The sequence below is a fragment of the Bombus terrestris genome, chromosome 14, assembly GCF_910591885.1.
Source record: "Bombus terrestris chromosome 14, iyBomTerr1.2, whole genome shotgun sequence".
Lineage (NCBI taxonomy): Eukaryota > Metazoa > Arthropoda > Insecta > Hymenoptera > Apidae > Bombus > Bombus terrestris.
Window position 1 is genome coordinate 6,016,861 of NC_063282.1, and position 27,072 is coordinate 6,043,932.

The 27,072-nt window shown below is 34.3% G+C and overlaps 4 protein-coding genes and 1 long non-coding RNA gene across 10 annotated transcripts in view; 1 reads left to right on the plus strand and 4 right to left on the minus strand.

Moving 5' to 3' along the window:
• Positions 1-114: 114 nt before the first annotated feature.
• On the minus strand, positions 115-3,266 carry LOC105666916 (uridine 5'-monophosphate synthase). Of its 3 annotated transcripts, none has more exons than XM_048411710.1 (4): positions 2,835-3,266; positions 2,503-2,679; positions 1,932-2,412; positions 115-1,865 (listed from the first exon to the last, which is right to left on the minus strand). In XM_048411710.1, exons 2-4 carry the CDS (start codon positions 2,641-2,643, stop codon positions 1,081-1,083), a joined length of 1,407 nt encoding a protein of 468 aa, XP_048267667.1. In that variant the 5' UTR covers positions 2,644-2,679; positions 2,835-3,266; the 3' UTR covers positions 115-1,080. The 3 variants fall into 3 exon arrangements, with proteins under 3 accessions (XP_048267667.1, XP_048267665.1, XP_048267668.1); XM_048411708.1 differs by having other exon boundaries at positions 2,824-3,266; XM_048411711.1 differs by lacking the exon at positions 2,835-3,266 and having other exon boundaries at positions 1,932-2,335; positions 2,503-2,644.
• A 156-nt stretch (positions 3,267-3,422) lies between these two features.
• Positions 3,423-6,390, minus strand: LOC100651419 (uridine 5'-monophosphate synthase). Of its 4 annotated transcripts, none has more exons than XM_020866654.2 (4): positions 6,145-6,390; positions 5,813-5,989; positions 5,242-5,722; positions 3,423-5,175 (listed from the first exon to the last, which is right to left on the minus strand). In XM_020866654.2, the coding sequence occupies exons 2-4, from the start codon at positions 5,951-5,953 to the stop codon at positions 4,391-4,393; spliced, it is 1,407 nt and encodes a 468-aa protein (XP_020722313.2). In that variant the 5' UTR covers positions 5,954-5,989; positions 6,145-6,390; the 3' UTR covers positions 3,423-4,390. The 4 variants fall into 4 exon arrangements, with proteins under 4 accessions (XP_020722313.2, XP_048267670.1, XP_048267669.1 ...); XM_048411713.1 differs by having other exon boundaries at positions 6,134-6,390; XM_048411712.1 differs by having other exon boundaries at positions 5,813-6,390.
• Positions 6,391-6,476: 86 nt separating this feature from the next.
• LOC125386262 lies at positions 6,477-9,889 on the plus strand. Its single transcript, XR_007226245.1, has 2 exons — positions 6,477-6,567; positions 9,545-9,889. It is a non-coding gene; the product is annotated as an uncharacterized LOC125386262 (long non-coding RNA).
• LOC105666469 (signal recognition particle subunit SRP68) lies at positions 6,930-9,259 on the minus strand. The gene is made up of 3 exons (XM_012316240.3): positions 9,103-9,259; positions 8,444-8,781; positions 6,930-8,382 (listed from the first exon to the last, which is right to left on the minus strand). The coding sequence occupies exons 1-3, from the start codon at positions 9,194-9,196 to the stop codon at positions 7,087-7,089; spliced, it is 1,728 nt and encodes a 575-aa protein (XP_012171630.1). The 5' UTR covers positions 9,197-9,259; the 3' UTR covers positions 6,930-7,086.
• A 10,945-nt stretch (positions 9,890-20,834) lies between the features above and the next one.
• Positions 20,835-27,072, minus strand: part of LOC100646682 (extracellular serine/threonine protein CG31145) — a 93,743-nt gene continuing 87,505 nt past the window's right edge. Inside the window, exon 7 of the mRNA XM_012316242.3 lies at positions 20,835-22,037. Within this exon, the coding sequence (XP_012171632.1) occupies positions 21,836-22,037 (202 nt within the window). The 3' untranslated portion in view covers positions 20,835-21,835. The remainder of the gene's footprint in view (positions 22,038-27,072) is intronic.

Genomic DNA, 27,072 nt, shown 5'->3' on the forward strand with positions numbered 1-27,072 from the left:
TACTCCACCGACTCACGAATTGTTTTGAATGTATTGTTTATCTGTTATGCGTAGACCTAAGTGGGAAAGGTTGACTATGAAACGTGTAATCATTAAATCGTAATACGCCCCTCATTCTGTTAATTTTATTTATTTTAATCGTGAAAGTACCTTTTATTACTTTCTTAAACTTAAAATCCCTTATTTTGCTTTACAAAAAATTCTATCCTATTCAATTAAATGAAAAATATATGAAAAGAATATAAAATTGTTTCAATAATGAACAAATAATTAGAATAGAAGGATTAAACGTTAATAAAGACCAAGCACACATTAATAACATCCTCTTCATTTTCATTATTAAATATTGCTGCTGCTGTAAGTGAAAGCACGGTTTTTGTCGGGCCGATTGAATACGGTAAAAATACATTATCGTACTATGTGCGATAATATCCAAAAATTAATGTTTCTTGAATGTTTCCCCTGTTTTAATTATTACCGCAGCCACAAAGGCCTTTAATAAATTCGGTAAGACCAGCTTGACCTCCTTTCTTAGTTTGCTTACCAAGTTTCTCACTCACATCATGGAATTCAACCATATTGAAGGCTAAATCAAACAGTGATTTGCAGGAGATAGGTCGCATAGATGGTGGCAAATTATAAACATTAGGTTGTTTTGTAAGAAGCGCATTATCTTCTCTGTACTCGTGTAAACGTTCATGCAGCGGTTTCCCCGTTTTTGTATATTTATTAACAGCTGATTCTTCTTCTTGTCCATCTTCTAAAACGCTGTGTGCATGTGCCGTATACTTGGCACTTTCTATAGCAATTTCCAGCTTTATAAGAGCTTCTTCGATTCTGGAAGTATTTTATCATATTCCAGCGCATCTTTTGCATGTTGTGCAGATCTTTGATACAAGGTCATGGCTTCTCACCATCTGTGAATATTTGCTAATAATGTAGATGCATCAAAATTTGTGCATCGCTCTATTTACAGATCTCTTTTTTGAAGTCGATGTTATTGGATTATTTGCGGTTTTTAACTGTTGTACATATAATCGAAAATAAAAAAATATATTTTTCCCGTACACCTGGTATTTATTACAAAGTTATTCGTTTTATGTAAGCTGCCCAAAGTTCTTCCTTGTATTTTAATGTAGCAGCCAATTTATCTTCCGCTTCGGTAATACCTCTGCCCACTAGAGCTAAGTCAGCTCCAGATTTGACAACAATAGATTCTGGAGTGTTGTACTGCTGTCCCACGTCATCGGAACTTTTCAATATATCTACACCAGGTGTCAATTGAATATGTTCCGGAATCGGATAAACATGCGATTGAGAAAGAACTCCAGCTACCACATCCGAATTTTCTGCAATACTTAGAGCATTCTCCACGTAGTCACCAATCGTCAATGTTCCTTTGGTGGGCATTTCTACTAAGACAAATAGACCGCGAGGTTCGCTTATGCCTTTTAAACTATTTTTGAAGCCATCTATGATACTTTGTCCTGCGATCGCATGCACCGTAACGACATCTGCCCATTGTGCAATCTTGTAAATCCCTTTTTCACACTGTAAACATACAGTATTGCCGATATCAGCAAATTTTCTATCCTCCATCAATAAAAAGTCGTGCTTTTTGGCTAACTCTTTTAAACGCTGGATGAAATTATCACTAAAATCTTCTAATATATCGACATGAGTTTTTAACAACACTATATGTGGTCCTACTAAATCAGCCAACTCTATAACAGCATCTGCTTTAGTTAGATCTGCTGCTAAACATATAGTGGATTGCTTCGATTCCATTAGATGAAATAACTTGGAGCCAATTGCATTTTTGCACTTTTCGGCACGAATATGAAATGGCGTCTTCAATCGTCTGTCTGAAATTTAGTAAGGTGAAGTACTCAAATTATTTGAGAGTTAAAATATATTAAATATCTTTTTACCTCGAAAAATGTAGCTCCACAGGTCTTTGCATATGTAACTACACACATCTCTAAAAGTTTGGGAATCGTACTTATAATAAGTGCAGATGAATGACCACAGTTCTACGGTTGAATACAGTCTCTTTGTCGAAATACCATGTCTCTTTAGAGTCATTGCACCGCTATGTTCTGCGTCAATTACCACAATAGCTTCTGTTACTTTTAAACCTTCCCTTCTTAAGATATCTGCTGTCTCCATAATACTGTTACCAGTTACAAGTATATCCTCGATAATCACACAACTATCTCCTGGCTTAAAATTCCCTTCTATAATTTTCTTTGTACCATATGTCTTTTTTTCCTTTCTTTTAATCAACATGGGCACATTACAGTTTGTAGAAATCAATGTTGTTAATGGCAAAGCTCTATAAGAAGCAGGACAAATGTGTGCTACGTTTTTACAATCTTGTACAAATGACATTAACTTACTAGCCAAACACCTCTGCACATAGCAAATGTAAATATAACAAATATAAATTATTACCTTTAGATGCATACAGATAAATGTAATTACAATAACAATAGAACTTACCATTACTTTTGGATGAGAGACTAATACTCTTAAATCAAAGAATGTTGATGTTTTTAGACCAATTTCGGTCACAAATTCTCCAAATCTATATGCTCGTATATCAAAAAGTTGTACAGCCAATTCTTGATATTCTTCATCCATGTTAATATGAATTTTGTTATTAGTTATTCAACTAATCTAAGGAAAAAACAGGATAACACGAGGCTGTTTAGTAATTAAGGTTAATCGTAAAACTTAATGTTATAGAACTTTCTATTTTGTATTTTATTTATACTGTATTTCTAATTTCGCTTAATACAAAAATAAATTCAAAAGGCGTACAGAATAATTACGTTTACTATAAAACAGTAATTTCGTGATTCGTATTTATCACGTTCTCACTTTGCTTCTCGATATCCGTATCAACAAAGGAACAATCAATATTTGGTACTGGCATCAAACAATTTCCTGGAAATACAAACTTTAACGCGCGCGAATTTGATGTTAATTTTACTTTTTCAAAACAAATTATCTCAAATTAATTATTATTCAAAATAAGATATTTATAAAATATTGACTCAAAAATAAATAAAATGTAGGGATTTTTAATCATTTATAGCGGTCGCGGGAACTTTGGAACTATTAAGAAAGGTAAAATGACTTCAGAGAAACCGTTTACGATGTCGTGGATTTTTAGATTAACTAATTGCCGGTATGTGTTGCTTCAATAGTAATCGATGCATCGTAAACCCTATCATGGTGGTCTAAACCTTCAGGTATGTCGGTGAAGGTCCCGGGTGCGTACACCAAGTACTCACTTTTCTTTACTCCACCGACTTGCGAATTGTTTTGAATCTATTGTTTATCTATGTTATGCGTTGATCTAAGTGGGAAAGGTTGACTATGAAACGTGTAATCATTAAATCGCAATACGCCTCTCATTCTGTTAATTTTATTTATTTTAATCGTGAAAGTACCTTTTATCACTTTCTTAAACTTAAAATCCCTTATTCTGCTTTATAAAAATTCTATCCTGTTCAATTAAATGAAAAATATATGAAAAGAATATAAAATTGTTTCAATAATGAACAAATAATTAGAATAGAAGGATTAAACGTTAATAAAGATCAAGCACACATTAATAACATCCTCTTCATTTTCATTATTCAATATTGCTGTTGCTGTAAGTGAAAGCACGGTGTTTGTCGGGCCGATTGGATACGGTAAGAATACATTACGTACTATGTGCGATAATATCCAAAATTGAATGTTACTTGAATGTTTCCCCTGTTTTAATTATTACCGCAGCCACAAAGGCCTTTAACAAATTCGGTAAGACCAGCTTGTCCTCCTTTCTTAGTTTGCTTATCAAGTTTCTCACTCACATCATTGAATTCAACCATATTGAAGGCTAAATCAAACAGTGATTTGCAGGAGATAGGTTGCATAGATGGTGGCAAATTATAAACATTAGGTTGTTTTGTAAGAAGCGCATTATCTTCTCTGTACTCGTGTAAACGTTCATGCAGCGGTTTCCCCGTTTTTGTATATTTATTAACAGCTGATTCTTCTTCTTGTCCATCTTCTAAAATGCTGTGTGCATGTGCTGTATACTTGGCACTTTCTATAGGAATTTCTAGCTTTACAAGAGCTTCTTCCAACTATTCTGGAAGTATTTTATCATATTCCAGCGCATCTTTTGCATGTTGTGCAGATCTTTGATACAAGGTCATGGCTTCCCTCCATCTGTGAAGATTTGCTAATAATGTAGATGCATCAAAATTTGTGCATCGCTCTATTTACAGATCTCTTTTTTGAAGTCGATGTTATTCAATTATTTGCGGTTTTTAACTGTTGTACACATACTCGAAAATAAAAAAATATATTTTTCCCGTACACCTGGTATTTATTACAAAGTTATTCGTTTTATGTAAGCTGCCCAAAGTTCTTCCTTGTATTTTAATGTGGCAGCCAATTTATCTTCCGCTTCGGTAATACCTCTGCCCACTAGAGCTAAGTCAGCTCCAGATTTGACAACAATAGATTCTGGAGTGTTGCACTGCTGTCCCACGTCATCGGAACTTTTCAATATATCTACACCAGGTGTCAATTGAATATGTTCCGGAATAGGATAAACATGCGATTGAGAAACAACTCCAGCTACCACATCCGAATTTTCTGCAATACTTAGAGCATTCTCCACGTAGTCACCAATCGTCAATGCTCCTTTGGTGGGCATTTCTACTAAGACAAATAGACCGCGAGGTTCGCTTATGCCTTTTAAACTATTTTTGATGCCATCTATGATACTTTGTCCTGTGATCGCATGCACCGTAACGACATCTGCCCATTGTGCAATCTTGTAAATCCCTTTTTCATACTGTAAACATACAGTATTGCCGATATCAGCAAATTTTCTATCCTCCATCAATAAAAAGTTGTGCTTTTTGGCTAACTCTTTTAAACGCCGGATGAAATTATCACTAAAATCTTCTAATATATCGACATGAGTTTTTAACAACACTATATGTGGTCCTACTAAATCAGCCAACTCTATAACAGCATCTGCTTTAGTTAGATCTGCTGCTAAACATATAGTGGATTGCTTCGATTCCATTAGATGAAATAACTTGGAGCCAATTGCATTTTTGCACTTTTCGGCACGAATATGAAATGGCGTCCTCAATCGTCTGTCTGAAATTTAGTAAGGTGAAGTACTCAAATTATTTCAGAGTTAAAATATATTAAATATCTTTTTACCTCGAAAAATGTAGCTCCACAGGTCTTTGCATATGTAACTACACACATCTCTAAAAGTTTCGGAATCGTACTTATAATAATTGCAGATGTATGACCACAGTTCTGCGGTTGAATACAGTTTCTTTGTCGAAATACCATGTTTCTTTAGAGTCATTGTACCGCTATGTTCTGCGTCAATTACCACAATAGCTTCTGTTACTTTTAAACCTTCCCTTGTTAAGATATCTGCTGTCTCCATAATACTGTTACCAGTTACAAGCATATCCTCAATAATCACACAACTATCTCCTGGCTTAAACTTCCCTTCTATAATTTTCTTTGTACCATATGTCTTTTTTTCCTTTCTTTTAACCAACATGGGCACATTACAGTTTGTAGAAATCAATGTTGTTAATGGCAAAGCTCTATAAGAAGCAGGACAAATGTGTGCTACGTTTTTACAATCTTGTACAAATGACATTAACTTACTAGCCAAACACCTCTGCACATAGCAAATGTAAAAATAACAAAAATAAATTATTACCTTTAGATGCATACAGATAAATGTAATTACAATAACAATAGAACTTACCATTACTTTTGGATGAGAGACTAATACTCTTAAATCAAAGAATGTTGATGTTTTTAGACCAATTTCGGTCACAAATTCTCCAAATCTATATGCTCGTATATCAAAGAGATTTACAGCTAATTGTTCTAATTCACTACCCATGTTAATATGAATTCTGTTATCAGTTATTCAACTAATCTAAGGAAAAAACAGGATAACACGAGACTGTTTAGTAATTAAGGTTAATCGTAAAACTTAATGTTATAGAACTTTCTATTTTGTATTTTATTTCTACTGTATTTCTAATTTCGCTTAATATAAAAATAAATTCAAAAGGCGTACAGAATAATTACGTTTACTATAAAACAGTAATTTCGTGATTCGTATTTATCACGTTCTCACTTTGCTTCTCGATATCCGTATCAACAAAGTAACAATCAATATTTGGTACTGGCGTCAATTCATTTCCTGGAAATACAAACTTTAACGCGCGCGAATTTGATGTTAATTTTACTTTTTCAAAACAAATTATCTCAAATTAATTATTATTCAAAATAAGATATCTATAAAATATTGACTTAAAAATAAATAAAATGTAGGGATTTTTAATCATTTATAGCGGTCGCGGGAACTTTGAAACTATTAAGAAAGGTAAAATGACTTCAGAGAAACCGTTTACGATGTCGTGGATTTTTAGATTAACTAATTGCCGGTATGTGTTGCTTCATTAGTAATCGATGCATCGTAAACCCTATCATGGTGGTCTAAACCTTCAGGTAAGTCGGTGAGGGTCCCGGGTGCGTACACCAAGTACTCACTTTCCGTTACTCCATCGATTCGCGAATTGTTTTGAATGTATTGTTTATCTATGTTATGCGTAGACCTAAGTGGGAAAGGTTGACTTTGAAACGTGTAATCATTAAATCGCAATACGCCTCTCATTCTGTTAATTTTATTTATTTTAATCGTGAAAGTACCTTTTATCAGTTTCTTAAACTTAAAATCCCTTATTATGCTATACAAAAAATTCTATCCTGTTCAATTAAATGAAAAATATTTGAAGAGAATATAAAATTGTTTAAATAATGAACAAATAATTGGAATAAAGGGATTAAAGGATAATAAAAAATCAAGCACATATTAATAATATCCTCTTTATTTTCATTATTCAATATTGCTGTTGTTATGGATGAAAACTCGGTTTTCGTCGAGCCAATCGAGTACGGTAAAAATACATTATCGTACTATGTGCGATAATATCCAAAATTGAATGTTTCTTGAACGTTTCCCCCGTTTTATTTGTTACCCCAACCCCAAAGGCCTTTAACAAATCCTGTAAGACCAGCTTGACCTCCTTTCTTAGTTTGGTTACCCAGCTTCTCACTCAGATCAGGGAATTCAACCATATTGAAGGCTAAATCAAAGAACAGTGGTTTGCAGGAGATAGGTTGCATAGATGGTGGCAATTTGTAAATATTAGGTTGTTTTGTAAGAAGAGCATTATCTTCTCTGTACTCGTGTAAACGTTCATGCAGCGGTTTCTTCGTTTTTGTATATTTATTAACATCAGATTCCTCTTCTTGTCCATCTTCTAAAACGCTGTGTGCATGTGCTGTATACTTGGCACCTTCTATAGAAATTTCTAGCTGTTCAAGAGCTTCTTCCAACGATTCTGGAAGTATTTTACCATATTCTAGCGCATCTTTTGCATGTTGTGCAGATCTTTGATACAAGGTCATGGCTTCTCTCCATCTGTGAAGATTTGCTAGTGATTGTGCCACGTAATAACATTTAAAAGCTCTGTATCCCTTCGTTTTAGCTTCTTGCTCACGTACAAACTCTTCATCATCCTGTAGCTGTGATATTTCAACAAGATTGTGAAGTGCTGCCTCATATAACCGCACGATATCTTGTGGTTTTGTTTTAGCAGATTCTGCTGCTGCATTGATCAATGCTAAGTTCCTTTCTAGTGTACGAGACAGTCTGATGTATTGCAAATATGTAATTAAATGCTGTGGAGGAGATAGCTTGTCATTGTCCTTATTCTTTAGCTCATTTTTGAATGAGTCTCTTACCGCCGAAATCGCATCTTTGCAATCTATCAAGTGCGCTTCCAGTAAATCGATCTTAGCTTGATTCGTAGCTGCTTTCTCTAATGTCTGGTTTAGTCTAGAATCGGCGATTAGAAGACCAGCTGCTCTTGGTGGAACTACACCGCAGGACTGGCCCCGCCAGGTCACTTCTTCGGCGTTTATTTGTTTCTCTCGAGTTTGAGCTATCAATGAATCTAAACTAGCTAACAACTCGCCACTTAGTTGTCCTCTCATTTGCATTAAATCATCTATAGCAGTGGTATCTCCTATGTTATAGGCACAGTATCTAAGACTGGGAGCAAGCTCCTCGACGCGAGCGTTGTACATTACTTGCTCAGATTCTGGTAGTGCAGATGCCAACTTCCCATATACCACCTGAGCCTTCTTCAGATTCTCCATTGCTTTCTTCCATAGTTGCAATTCAAAGTGTAGGGACCCATGTATCCATGCTACATATGCTTGAGCTTCTAATTTTGTCCTAGCATCGCAATTGACACTCTGAAAAATATATTTACCATTGAGAAATCAATCTGTTTTAACATAGGAAAATTTAAGTTACCTCTATCAGTTCTTGCAACTGTAAAGAATATGTAGCAGCCTTTCTTAGTCTTGATATCAGGTGAAACTTCTTCCTTGGCTCTGTATTAGACTCTTGACGCAATTGCATAGCATAACTCCAAGCACGTTCTGCCATCATTAGGGGAACTTGTAAAAATTTATCATCCGTAACCATCATGGCTGTTATGTCTCTCCTCTTAAAGTGACGCTTGTCTCCTTGTGGGACTTTTAGAACTTTCCTAAGGCGTCTCAACCTTCTTGAGCAATATCCACGGTATCGTTGATAGTCACCATGTCTCAACCCATGTTGTTGCTGTGCTTCTTTTATTATTTTTAGAACTATTCAATCATTAAGTAACAACATATAATTCACAGATTATATATATATGTAGTAATTGCTACATCATGCTTCGTTAACATAAATATGTCAAAAAGAAATCAATAATATAAGAAACATAAATAAAGACTGTATATGAAAAAAAGATAACTTTTACAGCTTTTTATTTATAAATTTATGAAAGTTATTATTTTAATGTAATTCCTGACAATGACATATATTCGCGAGTAAAAAAGGCAGAAAATGATAAATTTAGGTTAGGAAATAACATATGGCGTTGACAGAACTATTTTTGCGAGCAAAAAGTTTTTTGGAAAGGATACTTTCCATCGAATACGTCTTCTGCTCCGTCGGTGTCGTGTCATCGTTTGTTTGATTTTCCTTAAACGAATCACTACTTTTTTCTTCAACGACCATCGTATAACCACGTACCCAATTTTCACCAAGTTTTTCAACCGCAAATTCAACAATCACAAAATAACTATAGCTGTTACTTGGTAGAAATGGTACAATTCACATCTGACCCTCCTTTTATCCGGCGGCGATTTCGAATCTATGACAATATAATAATAATGAAGATAAATTAACAAAATATGAAATTATATATATTTAATATTATGAAACGTTTATTTTTATTATTATTATTGTTATTATTTTTGTAACAATTAAAATAAATTAGTAATTGTAATTATTCTTCGCATTATCTTACAGTACTAATATTTTATACCATTCTTGTTATATAACCGGCATTTCTGTTTGTAATAGGTAAAATACAGAAAAGTCAGTACATCCCAGGACATCACAGAGAATAATTTAAAAGACGACTGCATTCTAAAAATTTCTTCAACCTGCAAATACTACTTTCAAGCGTGACATTATTCTCAGTAAAACAAATGTAAATTTTATATTATATTCTTTATATCATATTGCACATCTGTATGTAACAACTTGTCATATACACAATATATACATTATACAATAATATACACATTTAAAGGAGTCATACATTCAATACAGCATAGCTTACAAATAATACATACTACTATAGTATAAATATAAACATAATGTAAATCACTGCGTATTTTCTGAATTTCATTGAATAATTCAATATGTTAAAGAGAATTTTACTGTCTCGTCATTTACTCTCGACTATTATCGTATCCAATCTCCCTCTCTTTCTGTTGTCATTTGTGCAGCCAATTCTCATAAAACACTGCCCTATCTATTTGTATGGCTGCTCGCATCGTCTATCTCTGTCCATTGAACAAACCAATCATGCTGTTTATTACCGTCGTCTTTGTCCAATGCTGTGTACGTACGTGTATATTCCTGTCCTTCTTGTACACAGCTGCATTCCTTGTCCCACTCGCAGCTAGCGTCTGTTCTTGTCTACGAACGTCTACTATTTTGCCATCTACTATCCGTTGCACCAACTTAGAGTTCCGACACCTCCCACCAGATGGCGAAAAACATACTGGTATATACCTGTCCTTGTCGCACATTGGTGCTCTTCTTGTCTACGAACAATCTATGTGTTGTCATCTATTATCGGGTATACCAAGTTGCGGTTCTTACCGCTCTTGTTAGATGGCAGCATATAGATCATCCATAAACAAGGAGAGCACCAATGTGCGACAAGGACAGGTATATACCAGTATGTTTTTCGCCATCTGGTGGGAGGTGTCGGAACTCTAAGTTGGTGCAACGGATAGTAGATGGCAAAATAGTAGACGTTCGTAGACAAGGACAGACGCTAGCTGCGAGTGGGATAAGGAATGCAGCCGTGTACAAGAAGGACAGGGTTATGCACGTATGTCGTAGCATTGGACAACGACGGCGATATTATACAGCAAGGAAGGATTATTCAATGGGCGCTAGAAAGAGACAGAGACTGTGTGTGACAAGGATAGACGATGCGAGCGGTCATATAAACAGGTAGGACAGTGTTCTATGAGAATTGGCTGCACGAATGACAGTAGAAAGAGAGGGGGACAGTGGGCAACAAAGATAGACAATGCAGAGGGCCATAGAAATAGATGGCGACAGCGATGTTCCAGAAGAATGGGCTGTATGAGCGTCAATAGAAAGAGACAGTGATAGTATGTGACAAAGATATACGATACGGGCGGCAACAGAAAGAGATAGGTAAAGTGTGTAACAAGTGCAAACGTCCGACAGGAGTATAGTTTCTCTGTTTAATTAAGCAGATTCTTAAAATTATCCTTGGCCATTTCTTGGTATTTCTGAATCTTTCGCATTGTTTGGAAAATTTATTTGTTTATTTATTCGATGGTTATTTCCATCGATGATGTGTGAACATGAACGAAACTTTTCCAGTCCCTCGTATATGTATTTGTGAAGATGGCGAGCAAGAAGGATTGGATGCGATAATAATCGAGGGTAAATGACTGTAAAATTCTCTTTGATGTATTGATTTACTCAATGAAATTCAGAAAATATGCAATAATTTACATTATGTTCAATTTTATAGTTTAGTAGTATGTGTTACTTATAAGCTTTGTTATATTACATGTATAACTCCTTTAAATGTGTATATTATTTGACATATATATGACAAGTTATCACATATATATGAGCAATGTAATATAAAGAATATAATATAAAATTTACATTTACATTATAAACCATTTAATTCTACAAAATTCTAGCAAAAACATAGCTAGACGCAGCTGCATGATCACGCGATGTATATAAAAGTATTTTCTAAGGGATACCTGCGCGAGAACGTGCCCATTCGAAGAAAGAACACCATTTACTTTCTGGGAGTCCTTGCTGATTATGTAAACGACGCGTTAGAATGCATTCCATCCAAATGTTCGACATTCCTGTGGAAACTGCACCTTTCAAATGTTGCGTGTGCTACTGCGTACAATCCTTACAATTTTTCAGATCCTTTTTTAATATATCGTCCTTTTAAACGATCATCGTTGCCTGCAAGAAATTAGCATTTTCAGGCTCGTCTGATATTTCTTTCTGTGAAAAGGAAATGGAATCCACGTGAAATTAAATAAAAATGTAATTTTCACCATAAAAAGCAAAAGTATTGTTATAAAGATTATAACGAGTATTATCATTGTTGTTGAATTAGTTAAGTTTAAAATACCTGATTGTATTTTGTATCTTGCATTTTTCGATTTTGATTTTTAATAGAATGAAATTAAATAAAAGTTTCAAAAATTAAACAGCTTAACCCTAAATTACTATGGTTCCCATGGTGCAAGGGGCAAGAGGAAACGCAGAGCGCTGGGAAACATAAAAGAAAAGTTTTATCTTTAAGGGAACTTTGGAGTGGAATAAAGATTGACAGAAATTGTAATTTAGAGTTGGAGAGGAATTCTGGATTTTTTATCGTTCGTTTTATCGGTAAATTTAATTTTGTTAACGTTCGAGACTCTGGGAGGAAGTAAAACTTGACGGGAGTTATGATTTATAGTTGGGAGAAATATTTATTCGAGATATAATTGATAGATTTCGTTAAAATTTGTTGAGATTTCATTTAAGAGATTCAAATACTCTATGGTAAGGTTTGGTGAACTAATTAGAGAATATCTAAAAGGGCAGACATTTTCTTATTCAATTTAATAAATTTGTTAATTCATAAAACATTACAGTTTTTAAAAGGGAGCCTAAAAGATTGTAAAATAATTTTACAAAGATTTCTGATTTTTCCAATATCGTACATAATATGATATTTGTGTGGAAAAGATTTAAACGATACGCCACTTTGCAAAAAGAGGCAGAAGGAAATAAAGTTCTTTCAAAGGGTTTACGAACTTGAATTTGATATTTTTTCCTTTGACTTCTGATTCCAAACTAGAACTGTATTACCCGCTTTTATAACGTGTACATTAATGGTTAATGAGGGACCTGATATCTCGCTGCTCCTATTTCTTTTTATCTACGAAATAATATATCGTCCATCTAAAGTTTTGATCAGAAGTTACTTTCAGCTGCTGTTTGACATTTTATTCTGACACGACAATGAATTTTCAAGTTTTAGAAAAGAAAAAGAAAAATTCGACGTTTCAGCTGTATATGTGTGTGTGTGTGTGTGTATTATTTTTACAGTAACATCAATATTTTTCGATTCCTGGATAAAAAACATTTCTATACGTGAACAATGACAGATGTATTATTTTCACTGGCACTTTTTAGTATTTAATTAATATTCAAAAGAATGAATTTGTTAAAACAAAAACAGAACATCATATCACTATTTTGTACCTTTCTGAAGAAAATAATTTATGGATACTGCTTGTCACGAGTATTAGAACATCTACTAGTCGCACGCACTTGCTGACGAACTATAATAAATTGTACTTTATTTAGTATTTTACATTGTAAACCGTGCACGATGCGTTTAAAATAACTAGAAAATAAAATCAGAGAAAACCATACGGTATATACCAAATATCATAGCGTATTGTAATGCTCATAATCGACAATGAACGCACTCGTGTATGGCCACTGAATATCGACAGATTTATACTCGTGAAAATATTCTGTACATCTTGGAATATTTATTCACAATGATATCCACTGTGTCTTTTAAAATTATTCTGAAATTGAAGAAAAACTAACCATACGCGCGTATACGTCAATATACCTCAAGAGGTTCAGGTGAAAGAATTCGATAAAACCATGAAAATGTATGCTTTGTTACGATATTGGAACTTCAACGTTTTACTATATGATATTTCAATTTCCAGAACGTCAAGAGGAAAGAACGAAGAATTTAATTAAAAATATTATCCGTGTAATATACCGTAGAGTATTATCTATATCGAATATTCAATATCAAATATTTTGGAAAAATTGTTAACTCTACGGGATCGATGGACGAAACTCGATGGGATGGATCTGAGGGTAGATTAGTAGTAGAGGTTCGTTCTACCGGAAGTTATTATTTGCAAGGCGTCGCGAGATCTCAATGATTCCCCCTGGAGATGAAAGTTTGCTGGATTTTCGAAAGACTAACGGCAGAGGTGTGTTCCGCCCGAGTATTCCTCAATTTTCGAAAAGTTTTCAGCGCGACGCTGCGTGGAAATTCGCCAGTTTGCTGTCTGCAGCGAGGACAAACCTGAAACACATCGAAATCGTGGCGAAATCATTCCAACGAATTGCCGGAACGCTAACATAAACGCTGTGTGTCTTTGAACGAAATCGCGCAAGTTTGTTTCCTCGTGACTCGACGTCTGATCAGCGCCTGACCTTATCTACTTAACTTTATACTAAGTAGCTACTTGCAATTGAACGAAAACTGGAATTGTAAGCTTAGTCGAAATTGAAGGGTCGTATGACTGTATTTCTTACAAAAATAAAGCAAATACAGTACTTGTATTTATTTGGAGGATTTTCTTATAAATTTAATTAAGCTAAACAAAACATTTACGACTAGTAAAATGTTTGAATATGAAAGCAGACTATCCCTAATTGAAGTGAAACTAGAATAGGTGCTGACAGTGAAGAATTGACTGATTGTACTTTTTATAAAAGTAAAGCAAATAGAATACTTGAATTTATCTAGAGGATTTTCTTATGAATTTAATTAAGCTCAATTTTGGATATTTGAATATTCAATAAGGGGGGAACAAATTATTTTTTAAATGAAATGCTAGATTATTCTGGAATAGGATTTTCTGATAGTAAACAAGATTTCTGTTTAGTTACTAGCGTCAGATATCAATATAGTAACGTCTTCGTAAATGATTTGATGTATTTGAATATGCAAAGTTCGAATGTGGCAGATCAATCGATCACGGTAATCAGATTGAAGGGAAAGCTGTTTGGAATAGGAATTTGCGAAGAACAAAATGTTTCTAAAGCCGTAAGTATATTTTCTTTCTATCGAGTCGAGATTCTCAAGCTGAACTTTCAACATTCTTCTTTGGAAATTCCCCGTTTCGACATGCTTGGCTTAGATCAAAATAACAGGTATAAAATATTCAAGTTTAAAATATTTTGTTATTCGAGTTACTATTGTTAATATTATAGAATAATTTTATTAACATTATACGATTTATCGCAGTATTATAGAATAATTTAATGTTCAAGTTTCAAATGCTTCATTATGTTGGCTGCCATTATTGATGTTATAAAATGTTTTAATATTCAGACGTTATTAATAATATTTAATATTCTATTATTTATCATTTGGAACAACTATATCTCTGCATTCTAAATGTTATTGGTTAAAAACAAAGATATGAAATATTCTATTATTTAGTAATTATTTAATATTATTTGGTAAGTAGATAAAACAATATTCTACCGAAGTTTTACTCGTTTAATCATGTCTTCAATGATATGAACTTGTATAAAAATTCGCAGTCCAATCATTATTATAATATTACAGTATTGCAGGATACTTTAATATTTCTTTAATATCTCATTTCAAAACTAGTTGAAAAATCGCGAAGTATCGTTCGATACAATTACATCTCTGTATCGTAGACATTGTTGACTCCAAGGGTATGAAATGAAATAGTAGTTAGTTATCCAGGGGCGACTTTTCTTCCCTCGGACAAATAAAAATCTATATCAGAGTGTAAAAAAGAGAGAAGGAAGAAAGCAGAAAGTTTGTTGGACTAACATTTCTCCCAGTGAGAAGAAAGTTGAGAACGTCGTCGAAGATCACAAAGGGACGAACATTAAGGGGTTGATTTATGGGGAGCAGGGAAAAACTCACGGTCCAATGCGCCCTGATAAACATTATCCACGTTTCTCTTCGATTCTTTTTTCTCCTTTTTCTTCGATTTCTTCTTCGTCTGCAACCTCTTCCTCTGAGGATTCAATTTGTAGTTTAACAAATTTCAAAATTTCCTGATTAATTTCGAGAGAGTGATGATACCAGGCTAACGTGGATATAATTGAACTTTCGAAAAATTAAGTTTATTATGCGGGGAATATTAAACGACGTGCCAAAATAACCGATTTATGATTGAAGAATGATTATTAAAAAGAAAAAAAAGGAAAAAAAGCACTGTAAGTGCAAAAACAAATTTTTCAGGAGCAAAAGAATACTTATGCATTAATGTAGTATAAATTTAGGAAAAAAAATTGTATCTGTAGAAAATCCTGTATGTGCCATTTCTTAGTTATAAAGAACACTCCATTCATTTAGATAGATGCCATTCATTTCAATATACAAAAGCCAAGAAACGATTAACTAATGTTTGTTCGTACTTATATTTTTCTCTCTAGAGGCAACATTGTGACAGTTTTGCAAATTGTATTTAAATTCTATGCTACGGTATTCTAATTCATGTATAGAACATTTTCCAATGAAAAAAAAATCAAAATTTTTCAATTTTGGCACGTACAATGTCTTCTACAAGCACTGTTAAATTCTTCACAGAAATTTGATAGATTTATATTTATACACCTTGCTATCTTTCTATATATGTATTCAATATTTTCCTTTCCAATATTATCTATCCCGAATTATATATTTAACAGTTTCTTCTTAATTATTAACGTAACTATTATTTATTAACATATCCTACACGTTGTAACCAATATCACTATACGATTATTCTTCATGTATCTTCAATTTTAATCTCTTTTAACTAGTCGATGATTTATAGTCTTGAAAAAAAAAAATTCCAATTGGGAAAAATTGGAACGAAATGAAAATTAATTTGGAAATACAACGATATAATATAACGATATAACTGTGTACTTTTAGAACAACAGAAAGCAAGATTTATTCATCGAATGAATATTATATTTGAATATTATATTTGAGTATTTCTGTCTTTATCAGAAGAACGATTAGAGAATCGTCGAGTTGAACGATATAGAGATATCTACATTCGTCTAGATGGGAAGTTCGAGCTGTCAGGAAACAGACGTTCTGGCCAGGACGTTTAACGTCATAGGCAAAGCCGAGATTGCGTAATTAACAGGATATATCCTTCCCAATCCAGCCCTATGTCGGTGGCAAGGGGTTCCACGTCTTGCAAAGGGGGATTGAGATCGTGTTACGGTCCTGTCGGTTACAGGAACCACTTGCTAAAGCCGCCTAAGACGACTACCAAGATTGATTGGAATCCCGAGTTCCACACGAGCTCCTTTGGCCACAGAATCGATTGTTTTTGAATTGTAATCCCTTTGATACCCTGCCAGTGCAGTTGCTGCAGATTTGATAAGGTGGCTTCCAAGTTAAACGAAAGAAACTGGTACAAACGACCAATTATCATACGTAACGTTTTATATATTAGTCGCCTGTAAGTGGAGTTTTCTTTGCTTACGATGACATGAAATTATGATACAAATTATGGTTTGCTCTTGTTGATTGTAACGTGAGGAATAGCAATTGTAATGAATATAATGATATAATATGATACAAATATAATGATAAGATATGTGTGTTAATTAAGCACAGGAAATGGAATTTGAGAAATATTGTAGAGTATAAGAAATACTTATATATGAATATACGAATATTAATGTCGGATATCCAAAAAATAAACGGATGACTTAATTTCACAAGTTCCTTTTTCGCGAGAACACAGCGAGTTCCAAGACGAGTTTACAACTCTAGTTGTAAGCAAATATTTTCCAATCTGCGGACGTAGACGAATGTAGATTCTTGATGATTCAGTTATATAAATTCATGCTAAAGATCGCATTAAATATTACGTATATCGGGGTTTATTAATATAACGGACAACTGATCGTCGAAATATTCTTTCGACATTTACAAAATGCACGTTCGAAGTAAATGTCTTGTAACTTCCACGGACGTAAACGTTTTTAAATATATAGTTATGAGCATGGTTATGATTATTATTATGATTATCGCGTTTCATCGCAATTAGAACGAAGTTTCAAGAAGTTTTGTATGGCATAAATAAAACACGCATAAAAGCTTTCTATAAAAATATGTTCAAATACTTTCTAAGTAATTATAAAGTTAAAACGAACAGAGAATAGCGAATTTCTATATTAAACGCGCTATTAAATTCTGTTACCTAATTCTTTGAAGGTCCACAGGCTCCTGCAAATATTTTCGAACTCTCTCCAAATATTTTCAAACTCTACAACAGCGTCGTTCCCGCGTTTTACCATCGAACGAAGTAAAACTTCCGACACGATTATCTAATAATCCGTTCTCGTAAATCCATCTTGATTAAAAGCACGGACAGCGTAAGAAATGGAAAGTTTCGAATGGATGCAGTTCTATTCGCGCGGTTTTATTGATCTTCCGCGAAAATTCGCCGTTTACCTTTGCACGTGAAGGTGGAAACTTGGTTCGTGGAGGGCGAACTTTCGCAGGAATAAGGGTAGCAGTATTGTGAATAAAGTGCCAGCTTCCTAGAACTTACACGAGTCGATCTGTATCGCTACGTGGAACGATCTCGAGGAGAACACTCGCAGAAAAATATTATTTCCAACGAAGATCATCGTCGTGAAGAAAGTTCCATCGGAGATATCTTCATGGATGGGTTGATTCACGCCATAGAAATCCACAGAAGTGACATTATCTTTTTATTGTACTTGGACTTTGGTCGATTATGATTTACAAGTTTTCTTTATCGACAAAATGATTTTTGTATCTTTTGCTACTTGAAGATTGATCTATCGCGATTCACAAGCCTTTCTCGTTGTTAACGGATAATCGAGGGCATAATTATATTATTATACTTGAAAAATAAAGAGATAAAACATTAATAAGACGATAAAATAAATAATTTCTGAGAAAATGACAATTCGATGAGCAAACGCTGTTCTTCAAATTTTTAATTTCTGCAAAAAATGAAGAAAAATGAAGTAAATTTGATTGCTAGATCGTGGATATTTGTGCAAATTCATATTTTTATATAGATAGTTAAGAAAAAAAGAAACCTAGTTGGAAAATTGTTTTAACTGGTGGTATATTGTATGTATATGTCGAGGTGGCGGAATCATTTAACAAATTACACTTTGCAGCTCAATTTTTAATTATTTTCTTGAAGACTACGTCTCTCTTGTTCTGTTTATTATTATTATTATTACTTACGTACTTTTTTCATCTTCAGATTATTTTGCACACATTACCTATCATTTTAGATTGTTTCCACAATTTTTTTAGACCAACCGCGTTATTTTAAGAATCTCTTGTACCAATTTCCTCAAACGTCGCTTCCTATCTTTCTGACAATCTTTCCACAAGTGTTTCGTTTCGTGTCATCACTTTTAATTGCCCTATTTAACATCATGCCACTCGTTCCGCAAACTATTTTTGCGGCTTAGTTTAAATTGGTCACACTACCAAGTATCTTTTGTCCTTGAAAATCTCTCTGGAAATATTCGTGAACGTTTTACGTTCCTTCGTCGTCAATGAAGAAGAAATTGAAACCGATGAGTTTTGTGAAAAGAGGGACTGAAAATTCGACGGAGAGTCGAGTCATGGTGTAGCACGAAAACAAAACGTTTCAGAGAACGTGGTTAATAATGGAGGCTGCCAGGCCGGATAGCCTGGAAACTCTTAAATTCTGGCTCACGACGTAATTAAAAGACCTCCTGAATCTTTCAGATTCGCTTAATGAAACTCCGGGAAAAATTGATTTTTACCCGGTTGCTTTGTTTTCCTTTCATTAACGGTGTCTCTTTCCCGAACGATGGAATATCGGTTAATGCACTTTAATCTGAAATCCAATAATTCGAATACTGCTAATACGTAGAAAATCGCCGAGTTAACGGAAAAATGATCAGGCGTTTCTTCCTTTTAATTTCAACGATCTTTCGTATCTATCGTAGTAGAAATTGTAATAGCGTAAGTACGCTGTTATTTAAAAATTTATATAGACACTTTGGATGGTTTGTAGTAGCAATATATGAACATTGATAGTATATTTAATGTATGAATATATAAATTGATTACATAAATATATAAAAGATGTAAATTGAGCAATCGACAGATGTAAACACTACTTGTTAAATTTAAATTTAAACCATTCAAATTAACGTATCTCGTTAAAGTTCCGTAAATATTAAGCTTCGTTAAGATTTTTCTACGTATTAATGATTGAATTGTAAACTTGAAAGATTAATGACTATTATTTATAAATGTGGAGCAAGTATCTTCTTTATCGTACCTGTACCTTAGAGACCCAGATAGTCTGGGAATGAAGAAACTTCACAGAATTTTATTATAGATTTTGTTGGAAAATTGTTCCGTAATTTGTTTAACTTTCACAAATGGCAGTATTTCAACGGTTAAAATCAATTTTATTGCGTTATAATATATTAATAAAATAAGAATACATCATTTTATCAACAGATAATTCTTACTTATGATTCTGTTGTTAAATTGCTAATAAACATAAGCAAGTGTCCAGGTACTTTTAGTAGTATACTTAAAGGAAAGTACTTGAATTTATAATATCTTCTTGCCGAGAATTCTGTACTTCTTGTGAGCGTGATGAAGAGCAAGGAAGTCATAGTTTGATCGGTAACGTTGTTAAACCGGCAAGTTCAACATGATATTTAAGGTTCTGGACAGAAGTTTCGGAACTTTCCAGGACATTACAATATTAAATTATGCATAATTAATATCGGAAAACTTTTTATATTTATCTTAGTTTGTTTAAGACGAAGTTTAATCCGCGGAGTTACCAAAAGTGGATAGAAATGAAATTGTATCAAGCACATATTTTGTTAATAGACTGCGGATTTTTATGCATTTATGGAATATTCCATGATGCGGAAATTGTACAGAATGCAGTATGTAATAAAAATATATAAAATACCTGAAGCACATTTAGGTTCCATTTTTTATCGATATTCACAAAAATATGAATTTCCATAAAAATTCGAATGAAAAATTTTGTGTTTATAGCAACGAGAGAAAAATTGCAAGTTTACAAATGGTCTGATGATACTTGGATAAAATTTTAATAATTACATCAAATTTTTCGTTAAAATTCTTCCAATGAAAGTTATGTAGAAGATCCACAGTACGAATTACTACTTGAAACGAAGGAAGGAAGTAACGAGGAGGGGATTTCGATGGTTCTGAAGACTGATGCTAATGAAAATACATCGAGGGTTAGTTCAACAGAGCTTTTTTTCTTTTCCTCATAGCCCAAGAAAGAAAGAAAAAAATAAACACTTACAAGTTACAGGTGCACTTTGGGAACATTCACAGTAGTACATGCGTACGAAAAGCACACTTTAAAAAAGGCTGCTTCCACGCACACGCATAGCGTTCGCCACGGATAAAACACACTCTCTCTTCACGCAATTTTCTGTTCGCAAGTGAAAACTGGATTCTCGTATAAAAGTCCGACGCTAGATCGCCGGAGCAGGAATTGCGTTGTGTCATCGCGAGGAACTGTGGCTCAGAAAATCGTTCGTCTCGTTCAGGTAAACGACAAACTCAGCGATAAATCGTCAACCCTTGGACCTCATCGTTGAGCGAATGATCCACGAATCCTAAGGAAACCAATTTCTCAGCCGACCGAAATAACACGTCCGTCGACTTGAGCGATGAAAACGCAGATTTTGTAAAATATTCACGGCCCTGACAAAAGCGATATCGATTCCCTTCCTTAATCTTATATACACAGAAAGCAGGGCGTTTTATTTTTTGATCTTAACTCTCTTTCACGTGCGTCGCTTATCATACATACACTATGTACAGCCTCTTTGTACAAGTTCCTCTCAAATAAAAATAGAAGGATAGAACAGAAGAAAGTAACATTATTCTGCATTAGAAGACAATAAGATTAACAATTTCGTAAAAATCTACGAAATCAAATCGAAGCACAATATTTGATAATTAACGTTGATCGATAAACAACAAAGTATCTTGTCAAAGATAAGATTCACTTGACAAGAAACGTCTTCCAAAACCATGAAACATATCGTCTTCGATCTTGCTATCGTTCGATTGTTCACTAATCGTTTCTTTCCTTTTTCTTTGTTTTTACACATGTCCTCTTTACAATAAACTACACTCTATCAGCGTTAAAAATTTCTTAGCTAGTTCTGTTTTCCTTGTTCGTAACTGTTAATAAGAAGTTTCTTTTTCACTGGCACACGAAACGGCTAGGATCCAGTGTCTTCGGTTTTCTCGTGGACGACTTGACTCGAGTCTTCGCGATTCACACAGTCTCTTATCGCTTGGAGAATCACACGCACCCTCCTGTCCAGGGCTGCGAAATGGGGTTCCCATAGAACTGGCGCCACGGGATCCTTCGCCATGCTTCTTCGCAACGCCTCGCTCAAAGGGTCTGGCCCGTTGTGAAATCTGAAAAACAAAAAGAAAGGAATGTTTCAATTTCTGGCGATAAAAGGATTTAGTTCTCTCCTCTTGTTCCTCGCTGATATGAACTCCTATGTTACAATGAAAACATTCAAGCACGTGTTACAGCCAGACTGTGGATGTTTAGGCAAATTTATACCTTTCTTAAAAAATAAAATCTACATAGAGATTTGTTTCATCTATTGCATAAATATTACTTTCTCGTTTTTGAGTTTATTTAAATGGTAGCAGTTTAATGATAATCATGTTCGAATATTTTACTGAGCTAATGTATATTAACGTATATGAACAATGAAACATTATTATTAATCGCTAACTTTTGCTCTAATTTCTCTTTTATAATCATTCGCCACCTTTCTGTTGAATTTTCAGTTCCACATTTATCATACTTTTTTCATAATGAATTTTATCATTTTAATAAACCGCATTATTTATCGGATCTTTTGATATTAATACAAATTTGTTATTTATATAAGATTTCATTATACTAAAATACAGATCCCATTAAGTATGATAATATAATTTCATAAATACTCTAGACTCTGTTTGATAATTTAATTTCAATACGAAGTATGGGTAATAGAATTTAGAAGGAACGGTATTAGATCGTAACATGAAATATTCAACTTCGAACGTACCGTGCTCCACTAAATACTAAAAAAGGATTCTAGAAAGTAAAAAATAATCCTAGAATGTTATACGCAAAAGAAAAGAGCTTAAAATTATATATGAATTATATATTCTCTGTTTTATCTACAGAAAGATAACGAATTCTTTGATCTAGAAGAAAAAAAAGAGAAAGAAGCATTTATATGAAAATACATAAACGACCTAATAGAAATGGATTGCCAACGCAAGAGTTAAATAATACACGATAAATTGCAACGTTGCGGGGCAAAGACCCAGAGCAAATTTGAAAACCCTTACGGGACTACCTTAACTCTCTAGGTCTCAAACTGCTTAAAATAAAATCCCAAAGATAAATCTTTTCTCTCTGGACGGAGGTGGTAGAATATTTGAACAATTGGTTCATGGTCTGTCGCCGAAATTCTCTTTCAAAAGACCACGCCACTGTTTTCTCCCTTCCTCTTTCAAGAAAGACCCGGTTGATCCTCGGTTTTCAATATTCACGGGGAATCAAAGTAATTCGATCGTTTTTAATAAACATGCAAATCCACGGACGTAGAAGTCGTCGGAACTCGAAAGATTAAAAACGTGACCCCTTCCTCTCTCCTTCTTTCGTCTCGTCTCCGTCTGGCACATTGATCAGCGAGCTCGAGCGTGAGGCGACAGAAATTTTTCAATAAAAATGCAAATGCCCGTAATTAGAAGTTGGTTCGGCGGTAAGACACGTATCTTACTATCTATCATCGAGAGAACTTCCCACTTTCGTTTTGCCGCGACATCTACTCTCTTTTTTCTCTTCCTATCTTTTCCTTCCTGTCCCATGTTGGAAAAATTATTTTTCCGGTTTGAAATTTTCCACATTGCTGGAACCATCCTGCGAGATTTCGAGACGCGGCCCGATAATAGAGGATCTGGCTCTTCCTTGCGGAACAGGCAATGAATAAAGTATCGACTAAGCAAACGGCTCGTAGATGGTACTTATGGCGTATGTACAGGGTGAACTATTTGATTTTCAGGCTTCTTGAACGGGAATGTCTCGGATTAGATACATTTTTGCGGTGTTTTATCGACGATATTTCGTGGATCTTTCGAAATCTTTCGAGACTTGCCTTCTTCTAACTCTCATTCGTTTCTCGTGTCAATGTGATTCGCTTTTCCGATAAAAGATCGTATTACTCGGCTACATTTATAGAACAATTTTCCTGAAACTTATTGGCTTTGACGTGCGAATGAAGCGTCATATTTCTAAAGGAGAGTCAGTGTGAATGTATGTGAAAGACAAGGAGTAAAATTAGTTATTGATCTTTTCATTTCATTGATGCTTTACCACTCTGTCAATTTCACACACAACAAACATACATTTTGATTTCTTTGAGCAATGAAACTACATTATTAATATTCTTACGCGTGTTCACGATTTCGTTGATACTGTTTTTGATTTTTAATTGCTTTTTAATCGAACAGAATGTGTTTCATTGCAAGATTTTGGTTACATAGGGTACATGTAGCTACAGATTCTTTTGAAAGTAGATAAGTCGAGTAGATAAGTAGATAAGAATCTGGTGTGGCTAATTATCGCACGCGTAATAACCACTTGGTCTGCTGCTGTTCGGCAATCTGGTGTCCGGTTTGTATTTATATTTATACCCTTCTGCGTTTCCTCTGCGTTTTGCTGCTGTGAGAGTTCGTAGTATAATCGAGCTTCTTTGAAATAGTCGAGAGTATTTTTATCTCTGTATCTATTTAATCTTCTGCACTACTAAAAATATCAAATGATTTGTCAATAGCATCTGATTGCAGCAGTTGCAGAACTGGTTCTGATTCCTTCGACAGATATTCATGGCTAATTCCTCAATGTCCAAGTCTGTATCTTATCAAAGTTATTCTATCTTACCTGTTCATGTCGAGAATGGAGATTTTTTGGTAAAAGTTTTGTATCATATTGCGGAACTTGGGTCGAGTTCCATATGCTATTTCATTCTTCTTTTTCATTATTGTGGATCTAAAAACCTTCTTAAACCTTCTTATCGATTTCTTCGTGTCATTAAATTTTAACGTTAGACAGTAGAATTTTTTTCACACTTGGAGATTGAATTATCGACGATTTACAGAAAGGTAAAGAAAATGTTGGCTGATTATATATGATCGATTGATATAATGGTTTTCCAACGGGACACCCCGTATATGTGGGTTTGTGTGTATACTTAAGGGCATATTCTGGAAGAAGCACGCGGATAAAAGTATTTTTCTGGCTGGCTACTTCTCGATGTCACAGGGGAACGTAGAAAAGCACGCTGCTCTTCGCCGAGAGAAGGATAAAGACTTGATCGAACAGCTTTTATACCATTTGAACGATTATATGGTCTTCGAGGGTATTGATGATCCTGAACGACAGATCCTTTTAATATTTACCGAATCGAAACTCCAACAGAATCCCATCTTCTGAAACTTTAACACATACTTTTTAAACAATTTTTTAAAATACAATTACATTATAATTCACACTTTCACTGCTATTCAGTTATTCCAATAATTTTGCTTTGAAACAGCTATTTTATTTTTGGTTTTATTTAGTATTACAACATTATGTAGTGATAACTATTCGGTATTGTTATTCACTGATTTGATTGATTGATTATTACTATTATTAGATTCATTGTATATATGTCGTTATATAATTGGATCGAATATTAAATAGTATTGGATTAGTCAAAAAATTGGAAACTTCTGATATTTGGTGAGATTAAGGAAAAGTAAAAATACATGTATACATATACATATGCCGTAGTATATCTGCACATACTGTTTAATAAAATTTTTGTTTAAACCAATGGAGATGAATAACCTTCAGTATTTTTTAAATTTCTCTATGAAATTTCAAAGTAACTTAATAATTATTAATGAAGCTAGGAGATAGCAATGCTATTTCTAATCAAAGAAACATGAAATGAAAAATAATAAACGTAACGATATATGTAAGAGCATGTCGCTTCTGGAGAAGGAAGATTAGATTTCAATAGTAGTGAAAGTGTCAAACGATGAAATTTGATCTTTCTCAAACCATCTACAAGCGAAAGAAAAAATGGTGTACTTATACTACTATAAAAGCTGTTTCGTTTTCTCTTCGCCTACATTGTTATTACAGCGCATAAAAAAGGTAATAGAGAAATCCTATGCTCGATAATATGAGAAGAAATTACGAACACGATCCTCGACATACTGTTATCCCAGCTAATCAAACATCATGTTACCTTATAAATACAACGATTTCATGAAATATATTTGATAAGAGGGGTACAGTATCCCCCTATATGTGTTTCGTATTAACGCAGGTTGGAATAGTTGAATGGGAACTAAATGAAAACGAAATCGTAATGAAAGAGAAGTAACCATGACTGACACGATGAAGTAGCTGCAATGAAGTACCCACAGGATGCAATTATCCTATAATATCAGGTTTAATGGACAACGTGTGGGCTTCTTCAATGCGTCTTGAACGACCAGCACAATTTCATTCAAGAAGATACTCTCTGTTAGCTATGTTCTACGATAATAAGCAACTAGATCAAACTAAAACGAAATTAACGATGCTCTGGGTTCGATTTGCTCGTATCATTACACGATTATTAAGAGAAAAATAGTTAACATAATTACTGCTCTACGTGAAGATGAAAAGTCACGAGACATAAAAAATACTGTAGCCACGCGAAGAGTAAAAAGCAAAATACGACGATTCATTTTCACGAGTAGAAACATTCTGTGTGTCATGTATCTAGTAGGTTTGTTCAGTTATTTTCAGAAGTGGAATATTCGAGACACGTTCGAATCAAATCGCAACGTGCGCTAGTAAATACAGCGAAACCCAAATCAAACCCAAAGAAACATCAGAGAATCTAATAGTTGGAATTATCTCGACGTTCTCATTGTTTTCATAAAGAATTCAACAAACGGATTCCGAGCGGCAGCATATATACATAACAACTCAAAATGAATAGCTGAGCGAAAACGAGAAGGATAACTCGAGGCCGTAAAGGTTTAAAGAAATCAGCGAATCCTGGGAACCGAGATCCAGATTGCCGCGTGGAATTCAATCTGCGAAACGAGTTATCTCGATTTTTATCGAGACAGTGGCAGGTGTCGTGCTTGTAGAGGAACACGCGTGCCGGAGATTCTGGCGAAGAAGATATCGGCTACCGGTTTCGACCTAGCGGACACGTAACGACGGCCTAAGCAGCGTGTCGGACAGATCGATAATCGTTTGCTGTTATCGTGCATCGGTCATTTGGTGCACGTACATCTACACGTACGCTCGCGGACATACACAAAAAACCAGGTACACATTTGTGGAGATGTGTGCACGCGTGTGTAGCTACGCGTGTCGACGAAATCCGCT